The 13,318-nt window shown below is 62.4% G+C and overlaps 1 protein-coding gene across 2 annotated transcripts in view; it reads left to right on the forward strand.

The window, feature by feature from the left end:
* SEZ6L (seizure related 6 homolog like) overlaps positions 1-7,966 on the forward strand; it is a 35,373-nt gene extending 27,407 nt beyond the window's left edge. The window contains exons 5-17 of one of the 2 annotated variants that reach the window (XM_062615858.1): positions 172-357; positions 466-631; positions 1,436-1,602; positions 1,935-2,129; positions 2,219-2,357; positions 3,601-3,797; positions 5,190-5,384; positions 5,480-5,671; positions 5,861-6,055; positions 6,701-6,733; positions 6,870-6,984; positions 7,209-7,311; positions 7,569-7,966. In XM_062615858.1, coding sequence (XP_062471842.1) covers positions 172-357; positions 466-631; positions 1,436-1,602; positions 1,935-2,129; positions 2,219-2,357; positions 3,601-3,797; positions 5,190-5,384; positions 5,480-5,671; positions 5,861-6,055; positions 6,701-6,733; positions 6,870-6,984; positions 7,209-7,311; positions 7,569-7,598 — 1,913 coding nt within the window. In that variant the 3' untranslated portion in view covers positions 7,599-7,966. The remainder of the gene's footprint in view (positions 1-171; positions 358-465; positions 632-1,435; positions 1,603-1,934; positions 2,130-2,218; positions 2,358-3,600; positions 3,798-5,189; positions 5,385-5,479; positions 5,672-5,860; positions 6,056-6,700; positions 6,734-6,869; positions 6,985-7,208; positions 7,312-7,568) is intronic. The other variant, XM_062615868.1, reaches the window with a different exon arrangement.
* The last annotated feature ends 5,352 nt before the right edge of the window (positions 7,967-13,318 follow it).

The raw sequence follows: 13,318 nt of genomic DNA on the forward strand, positions 1-13,318 counted from the left end.
GCGAATTCTCTCTAAAATAGAAACTGGGTCTGGGCAAAAGCAGTAACAGGTTGAGAAGCAGCAGCGTGGCCGTTTGCCGGTGCTCCGCAGCCGGCACCCGCAGCGAGGGCTGTCACTGTCCCCCCCTGACTGCGACAGCCCCGAGCTCCGGAATGTGTGTGCTCGTTGCAGTGTTTATGCTGAGCTGCAGCTTCCCACGGAGGCCCGACTTCGGAGACGTCACCGTGATGGATTTGCACTCGGGGGGAGTTGCTCATTTCCACTGCCACCTGGGCTACGAGCTGCAGGGTCCCAGGGTGCTGACGTGCATCAACGCGTCGAGGCCGCACTGGAGCAGCCCGGAGCCCATCTGCTCAGGTACGTGCCTCATCAGCCTCGGTGCTGGGGAAAACCGGGGTCCCCAAGGGGAAAACGAGGGCTGTTTCCTCCGTGCCGTGAGTCGAACGCAGTGCTCTGTGTTGGCAGCGCCCTGCGGCGGGACGGTCCGGAACGCCACCATCGGCCGCGTCCTCTCGCCCAGCTACACTGGGAACCAGTCGAGCAGCATGTACTGCGTGTGGGCCATCAGGGCCCCCCCGGGCCAGAAGCTGCACCTCCACTTTGAGAAGCTGCTGCTGACAGAGAGGGACAGGTAAGGCCCTGCTGGAGCTGCTCGTAAGCCTAGTGCCAGGTCTGTGGGGAGCCTGTTTCCCATGGGAACACGGGAGCTTTGCTCTGCCCAGGGTGAGGAGCAGGGAGCTTTGCTGGGACCTGAATACACCAAAACCTGGAAGCTCCAAACTGGTCTCAGCCCCCGCCCGGTCACACCTCCTGGTGCCTGGTCTGCAGGATGAGACCTGCGATGCTGTGGGACGGCACTGACGCAAGCTCAGGGTGCAGCGTGGAGGAGGCTGTCAGCAGAGGATGATGGGGTTGGGGCAGAGAAAGGGAGGTTCATGATCTATGTGCTCATGCACTCAGGAGGCACAACAGGTCTTGGGCAGAAAGAGCTGCAAGAAGCAGCCACAGAGCCCCAGCCCCTCTATCCTGTGCTTTGAGCCAGGAGATGTTGCAGGTCTGATCCTGCTGGCTGCAGGGTGATGCCGTGTGCTGTGTGCTGTGTCACACCACCCCTTTCCTCTCCCCAAACACCCACTGCTCAGCAACACAGTGCAAGAAGCTCTGAGCTCCACGTTACAGCACCTGTAACACAGAACACGCTTATGGTGCTGATCCTTGTGTTTAAAGAGCATTAGCATTCAGTCTGGTAACAGGCAATAAAGCAGCTTTATGGCTTGTAGTAAAGTGAAAGAATAAAGCCCCTGTTTATGGCACAGTAAAAGAGACTTATCTGGCTGGTGATCATTCGTTTGCATGATCCCTTTCCACTGCTGTGCTCCGGGAGGGGAGCGCAGGGCCGCCTCTGCCATGTAACGTGCCGTGTCCCCCGGTGCAGGATGGTGGTGTACAGCGGGGACACGAACCAGTCCGCGGTCCTCTACGACTCGCTGCGTGCCGACAGCGTGCCCTTCGAGGGGGTGATCAGCGACGGCTCCTCCATCAGGATCGACTTCCTGGCCGAGGAGCCCGCAGCTGCCACGGCTTTCAACATACGCTTCGAAGGTGATGAGCTTGGTACCCGCAGCGATCCCAGCTCAGCAAACGCAGCAAGCGGTGACACAGCAGCGCGTTACTGGTGCTGGTACACAGTGGAAGTGGGGTTTGGTTAAGCCCGTGTTGCTCAGGACAGATAAGCTGTTGTTAATCCTAATTGCCTGTAAAATTCACTGTGCGAAAAGCCTTCCGTGCGTGGTGGGATGAAGGGTTTGTAGCTGGGGATGAGCCCAGGGCTCACTGAGCAAACCCCAGAGCTGAGGCTGTGAGGGGCAGGGGAAGGCAGCGCTCCCCCATCCAGCTCCGTACCCCTACGGCTCATGGGGGATCTTCTCTTCCAGCCTTCGAGCGGGGCCACTGCTACGAGCCCTACATCCAGAACGGGAACTTCACCACCTCGGACCCCACCTACAACCTGGGCACCACGGTGGAGTTCACGTGCGACCCCGGGCACTCCCTGGAGCAGGGTCCTGCCGTCATCGAGTGCGTCAACATGCGGGACCCGTACTGGAACGACACGGAGCCGCTGTGCCGAGGTCAGTGCCAGCACCGCAGGGTGATGCTGGCTGCTGGGACAAGCATCCCCTGGACCCTGCTGAGCCCTGCCTGCCTCTCGCTCATGCAGCCACGTGCGGGGGGGAGCTGACTGCTGTGGCCGGCGTGATCCTGTCCCCAAACTGGCCGGAGCCCTATGCGGAGGGGGAGGATTGCATCTGGAGGGTCCACGTTGGTGAGGAGAAGAGGCTGTTCCTGGACATCCAGCTGTGAGTAGCCCAGGACCTCTCTGCTCCACCAGTGCAGTATCCCCACTGCCCTTGCCCCAGGGATCTGCACCATATCCCTGTTCCTCCCCTTGCAGCTTCCCTAGTCCCCTATGATGCTCTCAGGGGAGGCCCAGGGCAGCACCCAGTGCTGCTCCGAGTTCAAAGTGACGTTACACCATCCACTGCAGTAGTTAATTGCTCCTGAGATGGCTTCTGAATACTGTCACAGGCAGGCACATTCTGAGGTCAGAGGGGTATGAGATGCGATGTTCAGGCTGGGAGCCCTTGGCACGATAATGCTGCTGATGCAAAGGGAATCTCCTCCGATGCTATTCTGGGTTCTCAAGGGGAGGGCATGTTGCAAGTGGGGGCTTAGAGCCATAACGGTTTTAAAGCTCCCTGCAAAATCCCACGTGGGAGCTCCCCGTGCACCTCTCCCAGCTCTGTGGGTGCTTGGGCTGAGCAGAGCTGGAGGCCGAGCGCTCTGAAGCCATCAGAGATAAATGTCACCGAGGAAATCGTGTTTGACAGAAAGCAGAGGTTTCCTACAAATGTCAGCTCGCCACGGGGATGAGCTGGTGCCTTCCAGGAACGCGCTTAATAAAAGGCTTGGGGATCAGCTCAGGTGCCTCCAGACAAGGTGGAATCACACAGCTGACGTGCAGGGCAGGGGTCCCGCAGAGACCGAGCACGTCCTGGGCCTCAGGTGTTGCACACACAGTACCCGGACTGCCCAGAGAGCGCCCCTGACCTGATGGAGATTCCCGTGGGGCTGGGAGCATCCTGGTGCTGCCAATGGGAAGGGGAGGATGCGGGGTTCCTGCCCCAGCCCCTCCTGTGCTGCCCGGCACAGCGCTGGCTGCTGGAGGTGCTCCCCTTGCTGGCGAGCAGGATGCGAGCAGGGAAGGGTGGAACCTATGCCCATCCCTGAGGCTGAGCTGATAACGCCCTCACTATCAGCACCCAGGGAGGAACAGCCCGGCAGCAGGGCTGCTGCCATCAGGGATTCCCTTGGGATGTGCATCCACCACCCGCCCTTTGTGGGAGCAAGGAGGGAGCCCCGCTTCCAGCCCCCAGCTCCAGGGGCAGCCGCATCCCTGCTGCAGCAGGGGTGGATGGAGGCTGCCGCCGGTGCTGGCCCTGGGTATGGGGCTGGGCTTGGCGCTTCCCGGCCCGTCCCAGCCGCCGGTCCGCGGTCCGGCGCTGCCCCCTCGCGGTCTCACCCGCTTCTCCTTCCCCGCAGCCTGAACCTCACCAACAGCGACATCCTCACGGTTTACGACGGGGACGAGCTCACCGCGCGCATCCTGGGCCAGTTCGTGGGCAGCAGCGGCCCGCAGAAGCTCTACTCCTCCAGCCCCGACCTCACCATCCAGTTCCACTCGGACCCGGCCGGGCTCGTCTTCGGGAAGGGGCAAGGATTCATCATGAACTACATCGGTACGGAGAGCGGGGCGCTGGGGGTGGCCCTGCCGCTGCTGCGCAGGTGGGGACCAGGACATGGACCACGCTGTCCAGGCGCTGGGTTGTGAAGCAGGGAGCGCTGTGACTCCAGCGCGTCCCACCGAGCCCTGCAGGCCCCCCAGCCCCGCTGCAGGGCTCAGGGTCAGTCGCTGCTGGGGTGTCCCCTCTTCCAGGCTGGCAAGAAGGCAGAGGCAGTTTTGGTCCTGGTCTGGCCCTGTGCAACTGCAGAGCAGAACAGGGAGAGGAACTGTTGGTAATAGATGTACAGGACTCCCCACACACACACACAGGCTCTGCCAGACACAAAGCACCGCAGTGGGGTGTCCTCCCAGGAGGGGTCACGGAAGCCCATGGAAGGATGGGCTCCTGAGATGGCTGTTCACAGCTCCTTGCTCCAGAGAGGCTCAGACTGCCCTTGGAGATGTCTGTTTGCATCCTCCTTGGGTGCAGCCATGTCTGCCAGAGGGGGGAGGCCGATGCCCAAGGAAGGGACAAGGACTGGGAAGGGCACTTCTTCCCCAGGGCTGCCCCTGCTCTCACTGCTGCCTCTCCCCAGCCTGGCTTCCCCTTGGCAGGCTTCTTCCAAGCCTGATTTCTTCCTGCTGCTGCTAGCTCTGGTTAGGAGCGGCAGAACAAGCTGCAATGCAGATCACCTGTGAGCCTGCAGGTCCCTCCTCACTGCACTGCAGCACATGCAGCCAGGCTCAGCCATGGGCACGGGGCTGGGGGGAAGCAGGGCCGGAATCCTGCACTGGAGCAAACCTGCTGTGTCATGACCGCAGAGCCTGTACTGCTCCTGTGCCTGCAGCCAGAGCTGAACCCGCTGTGCCCACGCTGCTGTGCTTGTCCTGATGCCAGCACTGATACTGCCTTGTTTCTACCAGCACAACCCCCTGCCTGCTTTTAGGGTCAGGCCTGGGAAGCCCCCTTCACCCCAGAGAGGGACAGTAGTGATAGGCCAAGGGGGAATGGCCTTAAACTGAAAGAGCAGAGATTTAGGTTAGATGTAGGGAAGAAGCTCTGGGAAGAGGGTGCTGAGGCGCTGGCACAGGGTGCCCAGAGAAGCGGTGGCTGCCCCATCCCTGGCAGTGCTCAAGGCCAGGTTGGACACAGGGGCTTGGAGCAAGCTGCTCCAGTGGAAGGGGTCCCTGCCCGTGGCAGGGGTTGGAGCTGGAGGAGCTTTAAGGTCCCTTCAACCCAAAGCATTCTATGAGTCTATGATTGTACCTGCTGCTGCCCAGGGGCTGCTGCATGGGCCGTTTGCGGTGCATGGGGAGGGACGGGCGCTGGCAGAGCTGGGTGTCTACACCCCGTGGCTCCAAGGAGGGCTGCATTCAGTGGCCACAGCAGCATCCCTGTTGGCTGCAGAGGTGTCCCGCAACGACTCCTGCTCCGACCTGCCCGAGATCCAGAACGGCTGGAAAACCACATCACACACGGAGCTGGTGAGAGGGGCCAAGATCACCTACCAGTGCGACCCGGGCTACGACATCGTGGGCAGCGACACCCTCACCTGCCAGTGGGACCTCAGCTGGAGCAGCGACCCCCCCTTCTGCGAGAAGAGTGAGTGCCCCAGCAGCGCGCGCTGCGTCCCCATCGCATCCCCTGCCACCGCTGCCGGGCCCGGGGCTGCGGCTCAGGCGGCTTCTCCTCCCCAGTCATGTACTGCACGGACCCGGGGGAGGTGGAGCACTCGACCCGGCTCATCTCCGACCCGGTGCTGCTGGTGGGGACCACCATCCAGTACACGTGCAACCCCGGCTTCGTGCTGGAGGGCAGCTCCCTGCTGACCTGCTACAGCCGCGAGACCGGGACGCCCATCTGGACCTCTCGGCTCCCGCATTGTGTCTGTGAGTTGGGGCAGCTGCTCCTGCTCTGCTGCAGCTCAGCTCCTCTGCCGGGGGGGCCAGGGAGCCTTTTCCTGCACCCAGCTGCATGGGGTGGTGGAGAGCTTTGAGCTACCTAAAGGGGGGTGGCTGAGACCTTGGGTGCTCTCAGCTCACGCCCTGGGGCTCACCCCGGGATCCGTTCCCTTTCAGCCGAGGAGTTGCTGGCCTGCGATAACCCAGGACTGCCGGAGAACGGCTACCAAATACTTTACAAGCGCCTCTACTTGCCAGGAGAGTCGCTGACCTTCATGTGCTATGAGGGCTTTGAACTCATGGGGGAGGTGACCATCAAATGCATCCTGGGGCAGCCGTCCCACTGGAGCGGACCCCTGCCCATCTGCAAAGGTAACGGTGCGGGGTGGATGTGGGCCACGGGGACCCCAACGCCTCTGTCCCCAGCCTGGGGTAGCCCAAGGACCTTCATCCAGCTGCAGACCCCGTGGTTCTCGAGCTGGGACCTAAACTCATCTGAGACCTGGATCTGAGCTGCCCAAGCTCTGCTGCCCTGGGGAGGGGGAGAGAAGCCCCCAGCCATGGTGCTGCCAGTGCGGGGCAGGCCTGGCTGCTCGCTGCTTTGCTGCTTCCCATAGGCGTTTGCTCATCTCAGCAGGGATGCTCTCCTTGGGTACCCACCAATATGGGAGAGCTCAAGCCCAGGAAACCCTCTAAGTAAGGTCTGGGTTTAGTGCCCTTTTGGGACACAGGAGGATCCTCCTATTGCCACCACACTTCAGGGATGGATTGTTCCTAATTACAGCTTAAGAAGCCCTGGCAGCAGGGCTCTGTGGGTACGTTTGGCTGGCATCTCGCTTGCACAGCCCCTCAGTCCCCTGCATGTGCTTACAAGAACCTAGAACTGATTAAAACCTGCAGGTTTGCAACATGGCTTGGGACCAAATGAGGCAGAGAAACCTTGGGGCTGGGGTTCCCATGCAGCAAGCACCCGGTCAAACCCAGTTACGTACCAGTAACTCTCCATTTCTCTTCCAGTGAATCAAGACAGCTTTGAACACGCTCTGGAAGGTGAGTGAAATGCATCCGGTGGATAAGCCCTGTGCAGGGCCCTCAGCCAGAGCCTGCGTGGAGCCGGGAGGAGGGAGGGGAGCAGCAGAGGGGTTGCAGGGTGTTTGCAAATGCCAGCCTGATCTTGCCCTTTTAGTAGCAGAAGCTGCTGCAGAGACATCGCTGGAGGGAGGAAACATGGCCTTAGCCATATTCATCCCGGTGCTGATCATCTCCTTGCTGCTGGGAGGAGCCTACATCTATCTCACAAGGTGACGAGTGCAGTTGGTGGTGAAGGATGTGGGGACATGCCTGGGGCTTGCTCAACATCCCAGAGCGGTTTGGGTTGGAAGGGACCTTCATAGCTCATCGAGTCCAACCCCTGCCATGAGTCCTGGGAATGGTTCCGAGGAGCAGGGCACTGAGCCGGGATGTGGGAGGCCGGGGCTGTCTGTGCTCCGTTCCGTGCAGCCCGGTGACTCCAGCTCTCCCGCAGGTGTCGGTACTACTCCAGCCTCCGCCTGCCCCTCATGTACTCCCACCCCTACAGCCAGATCACGGTAGAAACGGAGTTCGACAACCCCATCTATGAGACAGGGGTGAGTGCTGCTGTGCCCGCTGCTCCCAGCACCATCCTGATGGGAGCCATGCGTTGGGCCGGGTGAGCAGGTGCTTGGAGTGATGGGAGGCTCCATCCCTGTTGCTCCCCATGGCGGGGTGGGTGGCAGGGTCTGGGTAGGGAAGGCATCGCTTCCCCAGGAGCAGAATAACACTCAGGGCCTCTCTTTCCATCTGGGAATGGTGGGATTATCCCGAGAAGCAGCTGCTCCTTCACCTGGCTTTTCCTTCCCTCCAGGAAACAAGAGAATACGAAGTTTCGATATAAGGACAGTGGTAAGAGAGTCTCTGGCTGCGAACTTACTGTGCTCTCATAGACCTTCCTCAGTAACTAATCCAGAGCCCACGTGGAGTTTGGTTGGACCCCTGGACCTGCTGTTGTCTTTCCTTTTGCCTCTTTCTGGAAGATTTTACTGTTTCCTTCACTGTATTTATTCTATTTAAGCTGGGGTAGGTGTGCTGCAGAGCCCGGGCGCAGGCAGCAGCGGGGCAGGGCTGGGTCCAGCGAGGCCAGGGCAGTGCGAGGGGCTCCCACCGTGTCCCCCAGCGCGGGGACACATCCCCTGGCTCTGTTCACACACGCAGAGCGGGGTTATCGCGGTTCTGGTGTCAGAATTAAACCCGTCTCCATCGCAAGAGCCCGCAGCCCACTGCTGGGAGCCCGGGTTTGCCACAGGGTCCCGCAGCCATCCCCACCCCGCGGCTCCCAGCTCCCCTCTGCCCGAGCAGGGGCCGCAGTGGGTTGTGTGCCAGCAGCACGGGGACTGTCCCGGCTGTGGGAGCAGAGCGTGGCTCAGGACCGCTGCCGGCCGGCACAGGGGTGGCCTGGCACACACTCCGTACGTCTCGCTTTGCTTTCCCTGCTTCGCTTTGGATGCTGGAGGGGCAGCGGGCCGGGAGTCCCAGCCCTACGGAGAGGCACTAAGCAGTGAGCCCAGCAGCCCGGAGCCATGGGGAGCTCACACAGTGAAGGGGAGCTCACACAGTGAAGGGGAGCTCTGCAGCCTGTGCCTCTTCAGCCACGCTCACCATGACCCTTGCCATGAGAACCCAGCGGTCTCCCCTTACCCCTCGGTAGCATCTCAGGGTAAGCAGGATGGGCTACAGGGGGGTCCCCAGCGTGCAGGTGGTGGTGCCGGGCGGGCACCAAGGCAGTGCAGCCCACCCAGGGCTCTGTAGCTCCCACCTGAAGCCCCCATGCTGGGGCTCATGGTGGGAATGCAATGGAGAGGGGATGGAAATGGAGGTTATTGGGGCAGGAAGGGCGGGCAGTGCCTGGCTCTGGCACAGACCAGCCCGTGGGGAGCAGGACAGGCAGGGATCAGCCCCTCAAAGCAGGTCCCACCACAGACAAGCCCCAGTCGGAGCCTCAGCACCCCCTGCACTCTCCCAATGCCTTCACCCCTGCCAGAGCCAGGCACCACAGGGCTGCCTCCCATCCCTGTGGACCCCTAAGGGCCACCTCCTCCCCAGGCCCCCCATGCCACCAACCTCCATAGCCAGGCCCTGGGGAGGGCAGCGAAGCCACCACCGTGTCCTGGGCTGCCGGTGCCTCTCCTTTGCCCCTGTAGAACAGCAATTGCAACCACGGGAGGCTGGTTTAGTTCCGGGGTGGTTCGTGCATCTCTGCAGTGTACAGCTGAGACTGAGGGGTGGTTTTTTCCTTTGAAAACAATGAATGTGTGTTTGTAATTTGTAAAGGTTAAAAAAAAAAAAGGAAAAAAAAAAAGAAAAAAACGTGCCAAAAATGTACGAAGCATTTCATTTCCCTTCATACAGGTCTGTTTTTATAAGAACAATGTGAAAATTGCTGGGATTAAATATTTTTGAACATGATGAAGTGCTTCCGTGGGGAGCTCGAGCGTTCAGCGTAACCTCGGTGTAAACTGTTGTGGTTTGAATGTGGGGAACCAGTTTGCAGAGCCCTGGCCCGCAGGCAGGGTCCCGTTGATGCACAGGGGGAGCTGTATCCTGCCCTGGTGCAGCCCCGTAGTGTCCCCCTGCTCCCATGGGATGCGTTTGTCTGAGGCTGGCTGGGAAGGGGCTGAGGCTCAGCACTGGGGACATCCCTCCTCCATGGGACACCCCATGGGAGCCAGCACCGGCTCCCCCCAACCCCATCCTCCGCCTGCACCAGCCCAGCCCCAGCACTGCCTCTTGGGGTGGTTGGGATCTGGGTCCTGCCCATAGCTCTGGGACCCCACTGGAGACCCCTGGCCACATCACAGAGGATGTGCAGAAGGTTTGGGCGAGCCCTATGGGGCGGGGGGCCATGGGGACCCATCCGGCCCCACAGCAATGACCCATAGGCATCACCTCTGTGCTGGCTGGGGCAGGGTGGCTCCCCATAACCACAGGGAGAACATGGGGGGCTGCCTTGCCCACCTCCATATGGCTCCACAGCGGTTGCATCCTACGCTGCTGCACTGCCAAGGAGCAGGGTCATGGGGACATCCCAGTTAGATCCAGTGTCCAAGGCCAGCTTCGAGCAAGCTGCTCTAGTGGAAGGTGTCCCTGCCCGTGGCCCGTTGAAACTGGATGAGCTTTAAGGTCCTTCCCAACCCAAACCATTCTGTGATTCTATGAAACACCATTGCCCCATGCCTGCAGAGCCCCACGTTTCCCTGGCAGGGGCAGCGGCCACTGGGGATGGACGGGGGGCACAACCCACCCATGGCAATATCCTTGCTGCTGCCCAGCTGAGGAAACCTGGAGCCTCCCATCCATCCCTGCACGAACAGCACACCAACCCCGTGCCCTCGGAACGTGCCTCGGATGTGCCATCAGATAATGGCTTCCTCCCGCAGCTGTCAGGCTACTGCGGAGGGGCGCGGGAGCCAGGGCTGTGATGCGCAGCGCTCCCGGAGGAGGGAGCTGGGGTTATTTTTGGACAGAAATTGCAAGGGAATTAAAATGAAGCGGGGGGGGGGGGGGGGGGGGGGGGGGGGAACCTCGCTGCTGCCGCTGCTCCGCGGTGATGTAAAGCAGGAGCCCAGCTCCAGCCTCTGCCGTTGAGCTGTGCCCGGGCGCAGCGCTGCCTGCTCGTCCCTCAGCCATCACACAGACAAAGGACCCCGTGGGCACCCACCTGAGCTCCGTGATGCAGCAGCAGGGACCCCTCATGCAGGGCAGCGTGTCCCGGTGCTCATGGGCCGTAGCTGGGTTTCACGCATCCATTCAGTGGCCACGTTCCTGCACCTTCCCCCATTGCTGGGGTGTTTCTCAGCAGGAACCAAAGCAGTCTTGGGGGGATCCATGCAGAGGATGGAGGGCTGGGAGAGCAGCGGACCCCAGCCCCAGCTCTGCTATGGGCTTTGCTCAGTGCTGGAGGCAGGAACCGGCTGTGGGGTACCCACAGTCACTGGTGCCAGCAGTGACAGAGTCCTGAGGCGGTGCTGGCGTCTTTCTGTGCAGCATCAGAGCAGCAGCAGCATGGAGTATGATTAAAGAGCAAAGAGCAGGGACTCGGGGCTGGGCTGTGGAGGAGCAATGCTCAGGGCCAGGAATGCTGAGGAGGGGAGGGGGGGGAGGCAGGGCTGAGCCATGCACCCATGCTCAGCATCCCACCCATGGCCTGGGCACAGGCTGGTCTGGAGGGGACTCAGGGAGCAGGAGCCTGCATGATGCTGATCTCGGCTCAGGGAGCACAAGGAGGGCCCCTCCGGGAACACGTCCCTGCTCCAACCTGAACACTCCGGGAAACCCTGCCCTGGCACAAGCAGCACATGTTTGGCTGCAGCTGCATCCTGGCAGCGGCTCAGGAGGACACAGGCTCGTGCCTACCCCAGGAGAATATCCCAGGGAAAGGGAGAAGGAACCTGCAGAGCTGTGCCAAGAGCACCCCAGGGCTGTTCCCAGCCCTTCTGCCATGGGGTGGCTCCTGTGCCTGTTATCCATGCTAAACTGGCCCCTGCCAGACCCTTGTCCTGCCTTGAGCCCAGTGACCTTCCTGGTGCCCAGGTACAGGGGAGCGGGGCTCACAGCTCCGTCCTGCAGCCACCCCATGGGTGCTGTGAGTGGGTGCTCCAGGGGACCCCAGCTGAGCCATCCAGCCCCAGGAGGAAGAGGACCAAGCAACATCCTAAAGGTAGAGGAAAGACAAGGGCAGCTCATCCTGCAGACAAAGGAGGAGAAGCAGAGCTGAGGCCCAGGGCCTGGAGGGTCCCAACGGCAAGCAGAGAGCAGAAGGCAGATGGAGGGGAGAAAGAATGGGAGAGGCCCAGCACTGAGAGCCAGCAGACTCGGTGACAGAAGGATGCGCTGCCTGCCAAGAGCAGGAGGTGTGGGCTGGGGCCTGGGAAAGAGCAGGAGGGAATAAACTCACCCTCCCTTCACCCTGCAACGTGTGATGCTGCCAGGACCCTGCAGGAGCAAACTGAGGGGGGCTGGCACAGGGAATGTGCTCGTGGGATCACAGGGAAACACCAGGAGCAGACAGGAGGCAAAAATGTGCCAGGACAGAAACCAAGACACACTTTTGGTCTGCAGTCACTGGGGATGAGGTTGCTCCAGAGCAAACACACGCACGGCAGCTTATCTAACACTGGGAAGGATTTAACCAGGGCTCCTGGATTTAACAGTACTCGCTTAGGTGAACGGGAAATGGATTGGGGAAGAAAAAAGCCAGCAGGAAGCAGAAAGGCTCACAACGAACTGTGCCTCCACCAGCATTTAAAGAGTTCTTCAGGGACACCACAAATTGCTAAATCACACCCTCGCTGAGGCACACCCTGGCTGCTCCTGTCCCCTGCAACCAGACACATGCATCCTCGGGAAGCAGTACCCTGGGTGCTGCATTTCCCCCGTGCCTGTGTCTCTGCCGCCAGCACTCCCTGCATCCCTGAACACCTGCATCTCTGAAGCCAACATCCTGCACATCCCAACTGCCGCATCCCTAACAGTCTGTGTCCCCGGAGGCAGGATGCTGCGTGCCTGCATCCCTGCGAGCTCCCACCCCTGGGGCCCGCACCCCTTGCAACCCGACTCTGCAGCCCCCGGTGCTGCATCCCTGGACCCGGCTCTCCCCGCACGTCCGGCTGCACCCCGGGGTGCCTCTGCCCGTGCGGCCGCAGCCCGGCGGATGCTCCCCCGGGTACGAGCACCGCGCCCGCCTCCCGCCGCTCCATCCCCGGGACCCCCACCCGGGTGCCGCAACCCCGCCGCTCCCGCGCGGTGCGGGGGCGCGCCGCGCCGCCCCGAGGCCGCGGCGAGGGGCGGGCGGGCGGGCGGTGCCTCGGCCGGGGCCCGCAGGCTGCCGGCCCGGCGCGGTCCCTCCTGCCCGGGCTGATGGGAGTTGTGGTCCGCGGCGGCGGGAGCGGAGCGGAGCGGCGGGGAGCGGCGCGGTGCGGGCTGCAGGTCGGTACCGCAGCGCAGCGCACGGTGCGGGGCACGAACGGAGGGAGGGGGGGGGAGCGGGAGCGTGCGGCGGGGCGGGAGCGGTGCCTGCGGCGGGGGGCTCAGCCCGGCCGGGCCCGGGGGCGGCTGCTCAGGGCCCCAGCGGGGTAGCGGCTGCCCCCCGCCCGCTGCGTGACACGCGGGACACCCGCACCCCGGGCAGCGCTGCCGCACCGCTGGAGCCACCATGGGTGATGAGACCGGCGCCGGTGCCACCGCCGGGGTGGCCCCGTGGGGAAGGGGCGAAGCCCGCTCCGGAGCGGCGGCCAGCACCCCAGCGCCCCGAGGAGGCTCCGGTGCTGCTCCCGGAGGCGATGCCGAGCCGAGGACACCCCGCCACGCGTCCCCATCGCACATCCCCGTCAGCACGGGGCCCACGGCCTGGGGAGCCCGGCCGTGCTGAGCGGAGCCCGCTTGCCCCGGGCGATGCCGGGGTCCCCACGGAGCCACCGAGGTGCAACTTTTGCTGCATCGAAGCCTCTGTGCCTTCATTATGTAACGGCGCTGCTGCCTGGCACGGTGCTCGCCTCCACGTCCTGCACAACTTCAGTGCAGCCTGGAATCGATTCCACTCTCCCGGGCTGGCTCCGCCGG

The sequence above is a fragment of the Pezoporus occidentalis genome, unplaced genomic scaffold (assembly GCF_034315485.1).
Source record: "Pezoporus occidentalis ecotype Australia unplaced genomic scaffold, CSIRO_AGI_Poc_V1 ctg102, whole genome shotgun sequence".
Taxonomy (NCBI): domain Eukaryota; kingdom Metazoa; phylum Chordata; class Aves; order Psittaciformes; family Psittacidae; genus Pezoporus; species Pezoporus occidentalis.